The 6222-nt window shown below is 36.3% G+C and overlaps 1 protein-coding gene across 1 annotated transcript; it reads left to right on the top strand.

Annotated features, from left to right (window-relative positions):
- Positions 1–3436: 3436 nt before the first annotated feature.
- LOC309502566 (serine/threonine-protein kinase pim-2-like) lies at positions 3437–5973 on the top strand (the record flags this gene model as incomplete). Its single annotated transcript, XM_082174969.1, has 8 exons — positions 3437–3626; positions 3746–3813; positions 3966–4137; positions 4528–4766; positions 4920–4970; positions 5061–5442; positions 5633–5809; positions 5969–5973. The coding sequence occupies 8 exons, from the start codon at positions 3437–3439 to the stop codon at positions 5971–5973; spliced, it is 1284 nt and encodes a 427-aa protein (XP_082031095.1).
- Between the last annotated feature and the right edge of the window lie 249 nt (positions 5974–6222).

Genomic DNA, 6222 nt, shown 5'->3' with positions numbered 1-6222 from the left:
CAACCAAAAAAAAAAAAAATGCTGACTGAACAGTAGTGCTTTCTTTTTCAGATAAATGTTGTTCTTTTGAACTTTCAATTCAAAGAATCCTGAAAAAAAAGTGTACAACTGAAAACAATCAGAAATGTTTCTTGATTCACACAAGTGCTCCTAAAAAAAGTTATGCTGCAAGTTCTGCATTACAATATGTTAATCACATAATGCATCTGATAGTTAGTCAAAACATACTTACAAAGCCAAAAATGCTCAGTGCTGAGGCTCTTAAAAGAGCCTTTGGGCTGTAGTTAGCTCCTGTTGACGGAAAAGAGAAATAGAAGAAACATTATTTTTCAGCAATGATTATTGGCAAATGAAATGACTATATGTTATGAACATGATAAATGACAGATCTATGACTGCTAGATTGATCAATTACACAATCTAGCAGTCACAATGTTGCCTTTGGCTTGCTCAGTTGGGGTTATTTGGGGGATATTTAATTTTATTGTATCAATCAATAAATTCCTCTTGAAACAAACTTTGTCGTATTATTTTAATTTAATACTGTGAAGCTGCTTTGATACAATCTGTATTGTGAAAAGCGCTATACAAATATACTTGACTTGACTTGACAATCAGATGACAGTTTTACCAATAATTGGCATAGAATTAAAAAAATATATTTTGCAATGAATATTTTTCAATAAGTCTGCCTTTACATTGCTTTAAATGCCTTACTATTTTAATATTTCGTCACATTTCGGTCCTGTGCAGAGTGAATCCAGCATTTATACGTAGCTGTAACATCTCTTACATCGTGTCTACACTTTGTTAATGAGAGTTTTCGCGAGCCTGCATAATTCGGCACTGAATAAAAACTCCTGCGTTCTCCAGAAAACAAATATGCACTGGAGCGTTTGGTTTGGCAAATCTGTTTCGAAAATATATTATAACAGTATCAAGTAACAGTATCAAAGTAGCAATCTCTTGCTTGTGTTTGAGGGTGCATAGCACCCCTATAGAACCGGGTCTAGAGAGAGCGCGAGAGAGTGCCTTTGAGAAAACGCGCTAGGCCTAACTTACTTCAAAACGCCATACATTTAACTGACGAGTAAAATATGCCATAACTGGTCGTAAAAAAGACAGAAAAGCTATATTTAATTGATATTGGTAATGGTTTACTTTGTAAAAGTAACTTATAAAATACATTTGTTCAGTAAAAAGTACTTACCTTAGAAAAACCCCCAGCTGGCGTTTAGATCCACTCTCAGCAGGGACGTCCGTTATGAGCGCGCACTCGACACGTGACGTCACACAAACCTCAGTTTACATTCTGCCAGTTAACAACGCGGGCTTTGCAACAATTTAAATTTTGTGAGGTGTAAGCAAAGTTTATATATATAAAGTTTATATTAATTTAAAATAAAATAAAAATACATTTATATCATTTATATTGCCTGTATGGGAACCAGTTGTGAATTTCTGTGTGTGTGTATATATATATATATATATATATATATATATATATATATATATATATATATATATATATATATATATATATATATATATATATATATATTTGTTATTGGAGAAAATGCTAATATAAAAATTACTCTGGTCTCATAAGAACTAATTTTAAATCATTCCATCCACGTGTTTTTATTTATTTATTTATTTTATTTAACTTTTAAACATCCAGTGTTTGCATAGCTAAAAAATCAGAATGCAGATTCATGATTTTCATCTGCAGAACAAGATGGGGGAAAAAATATAAAACATTATCATATGATATTTTAATATATGCCTAAAACATAAATACAATATGCATATACAAACTTAAAAAAATCTGTCTTCTTCATTTACAGTAGCACTACTGCTTTTGCGTAAACAGTAAAGTACTGTAAATTCCATATACGGTAAGTTACTGTAAATTTCATAAAAAATACCCATAATGCAGTGCATATTACAGTAGTTAACCGTAAATAATATAAGTGGTATTTTACTGGGCTTTTTTGCGGTAAGTAACTGTACAATTACGGCAAAGGCTAACAGTGAATATCAATTCTTAAATTCGAAGAATCAAACTTTTAGTCAGTCATTTTAAGTTTATGAACGAGCAAAACATTGTAGTGCACCTTCTATCCAATAAATCACAATTTGCTTTTGTGCTTTGTTATAAAGTTTCAGATTTCAAATTGTCAATAATATTATCAAATTTAAACAATAAATACCATTTTGACATTTGTAATGTTGCATGTTGTAGTTAAGCGGTTCTTAACTGAATACCATTTCTTCCTTTTTACTAATTTCTAAATAAACTATCCTGAATAAACGAATCATGTCTCGTGTAATCACTCAAACTAAGAAAGCTTGAGAGCAATGTTACATTTACCTCATAAAAGTCATTCAATAAACTCATTAGACAATTACATTAGACACTATATTACATATTCATTATATGTACATTTCTTTTTCTGTATATCTGAATAAATCTAACAATCTATAAGTTTTTATATTGACCATTTAAAACAAAAAGTTAGCATTATAACAATTATTATTAACTGTGTTCTTAAAGGATTTGCTATCCTGTGGCTCCCTCTGATGGACAACATTAGTACTCATCTCTGAATAGAATTGACATAAATGTCTGAAACTTTTTTTAACGATTACATTTTTTTATGGTCATTTTATTACTGATAATATAGCCACATCAAACTCAAATTCACTGATTCATGGTACCTTATTTCATGCTTTAACGGTTGAATTTTAAACTTCCATTTTGTAGCTAAGCAGTAATTATACATCATAATATCACTTGTTAAATGGTTATTTAATAATTACATTCAGTCCTGCATGAACAGATTCGGTTTGTTTGCAGATTCGATGTGCGCTCACGCGCTCTGCTCACGCACGCGACTTCGGGTGCGCGTGCGTGTATATGAGTGATTCGAATTTAAGTTGCTATGGCGACGGGGACGCGTCTTATGAATTCTGTCTGCACATGTCAACACTTTGATCGCTTTCTGCTGGTTGACACTAGACGAGGCGAATTCAGAGACTTTTGCTGACTATTTTCTGCGCTGATCTTGAGATTGTGAAGCTGTTCGGAGGATTTCAGAGAGGAGACTTTTGCTGACTACTTTCTACGCTGATCTTGAGATTTTGAAGCTGTTCGGAGGATTTCAGAGAGGATACTTTTATTCTAGAAGGAGATCGGATTACATATCCGCCAACGTTACATCGTTCATATTATTTCATATTTCATTATTTCATATTTCATATTACTTCATATTATTTCTGAGGACTCTTTCATTTGATTGTTCTTTTCTTGTTTTAGAGGGAGTTTGGAGTTTTATTTAATTAATTAATTAATTTTGGGGGGAGGGGTATTTCTGAGGAGCATTGTATTGTATTTTGTATTGTATTTGTATTGTTTTTTATTGCACTTTGAAGGATGCCAGGCCCACATGTTTCTGTGCCCACAGGTCCGGCTGACAGGGAGCAGAGCCCAGGTGATGGACGTCCGTCCACTTCCTCTCAACCCTCTCGCAGAGGTCCGGCACTGAAGAGACAGCTTGACCAGGTGCACGACTCCCATCAGAGCGCTGAAGATGAGATGCCAATGAGAAAGAGGACGAGGATGGGTAAGTCTGAGGGTCAAACAAATGACCATTGAATAATATCACTGGAGTGTCATTTATTACCATATTTGACCACACCATATTATATCAAAATATAATTTTTGAAGTTCTTCCTCCTGCAGATCAGCAGGTTCAAACCCCTCCAGCTCCAGGCCACCGCAGTCCAGCACTGTTCCGGAATTGGTTTGAGGTATTGGCCCTAATAAGCTACAAATGAATTTGAATATATATTAATATTTGGATGATTTTGACACCTTTTTGTGCATTTGTTTTAAATGTTTATTGTGATATGGAAAGAAATCAGGGTCAAATCTCTTCTATGTGCTCTATGTATATCATCAGCCTATTAGCAGTGAGGAAAGTGCTAGTCAGGTGAGCCAGAATAGGTCTGTAGATCTGACCTCTCTTCTCTGGAGTTCTGGAGAGCATCTCTCTCTTCACTGGAGTGGCTTAGGTCAGGGTCAGATAGTGGAGGATCAGACCACTGCAACCGGTAGTGAGAGACACGCTGAGGGTAAATCCAATGACCAGTTGACAATGTGTAAATGCTCTGTTTATTAGTGCGCTCTGTAAAGTCTACATCATTTTCAGCTAGATATGAGTATCCATTAATGGAAACGTGTCATTCATGGGAACTTAATTAATTAAGGGAATTTTTCTGTTCCCATTGGATGAAGTGCCATTAATGACCATAATTATGTTACAAATTCACACCTATATCAAAATCCCAAAGTTTGATCAAAGTTATGATATTTTCCAGGACATGTCTTAAATATTTAAACAGAACTCTTTTTTTTTTAAGAATGCATGTAGTAACTGAAGAATCACCATAATATGACTATGCAGTGTTTAATATTTTTTGATTGCATTTAAACATGATATCCCTTGCTCTAAACCCCTCCAGCTCCAGTCCATCACAGTCCAGTCAGTCCAGCTCCAGGTCACAACAACAGCGTGGACGAGACAACCGAGGGTGAGTTTACGGCCATGACCTCAAACATTAAACTCACTGCTGTCCATGCAACTAAATTGAATCATCTTTTTGCAGACAACATCCTGAGCCGGTATGAGATGGGCAGAATGATTGGTGAGGGATCATACGGCTCTGTCTATGAAGGGAAACGCTTGGAGGATGGCCTTCAGGTATCGTCATTTTCTTACAATATTTAGTCAGCAAATTATTTTGTCTCACTACATCCATTTCAAGTCTTTTTGTGTATATTTTTCCACTACAGTATTTCCTGCATTTGACATGTTAGAAATGTAACAATGTTTTTTGTTTTTTTGGTTGATCAGGTGGCAGTGAAAATTGTCAAAAAGCCGCAGAACCTGGAATACATCAACATTGTAAGTAGCCTACACTCGCTATGTTGTTTTCAAATTGAAATATGTAAACATAATGACAACACCTTCATATAATAATGATCTTTCTTCCAGCCTGGACATCCCGCACCCTTCCCATTAGAGGTCGGCCTATTAATCCTGGCTAATGGGGGCCCCAAAGTGTCAGAGATCATTGAGTTGCTGGACTGGCAGGACCAGCCTGACCAATACATCATGGTCTTGGAGCGTCCCTCACCCTGTGAGGATCTGTGGCATTTTTCCCGAAGGCATCACGAAGACATCCTAGATGAGGACACAGCGCGGCGTATCATGGCACAGGCAACAACGGCGGCTCATATGTGCTGTCGGCGGGGAGTGTTTCACCGCGACGTTAAGCTGGAGAACCTGCTGATCAACACAGAAACGCTTGAGGTCCAGCTGATCGACTTCGGGTGCGGGGATCTCCTGCAGGAATCTGGCTATGAAAGATTCTCTGGTATGAATTATGAATCAAACCTGTAGTTTGGGACTTAAGTTCTAGTGACTAGTTCAATTGGTATCATATTAAACCATATCTCACATTTGAGGCAGCGTTTTTTTAAATGAAAAACACCAGATGTTTTTACCACATGCTATGGTATTTCATGCTATGGTTCTTACTCATCAGACAAATCTTTTTTCTGCAGGCACTCTATCCTACCGCCCACCTGAGCACTATACAGAGGGGAAGTACCACGGGAAACCAGCTACCGTGTGGTCTCTGGGAGTGCTCTTATTCCTGCTGGTGTGTGGACGCTTTCCAGGACCGAGAGACAAGCAAATGATTGAAGATGACATCTGGTATGATCCTGGCTTGTCAAACGGTAAGATGGCGTTCATCACAACAAAGAAGACCAACTGTAATTTAAATCATACAAAACAAAGAAAGTACGAAAAAGTAACACCTGAGCCAAGTGGCTGTGTAGAAGATAGATATTGGATAATACAAGCATTTTTTCTGATTTTCTGACCGTACTTTATAGAATAGTCGAATCTTAAAGCTTAATTAAAGTTTAAGGTAATAATCTGACTCGCTTCTATCGTTCTGCACAGAATGCTGCCTCCTGATGCGATCCCTCCTGAAGGAAAGCCCAAGTCAACGGATTTATCTGAGGAAAATCCTTCGACATGACTGGTTTAAGGTAATGAGCCTAAGATCAGCTGCAAATGATTTTGAAGATTATATTCACTTTTCATTTGAAAGATTTTAAAAATGTTTTCTTCTAATTGTAATCTA

This window comes from Leuciscus leuciscus, assembly GCF_965113295.1.
Source record: "Leuciscus leuciscus genome assembly, chromosome: 7".
NCBI classification, from domain to species: domain Eukaryota; kingdom Metazoa; phylum Chordata; class Actinopteri; order Cypriniformes; family Leuciscidae; genus Leuciscus; species Leuciscus leuciscus.
This window is presented reverse-complemented; position numbering and strand designations above follow the sequence as displayed.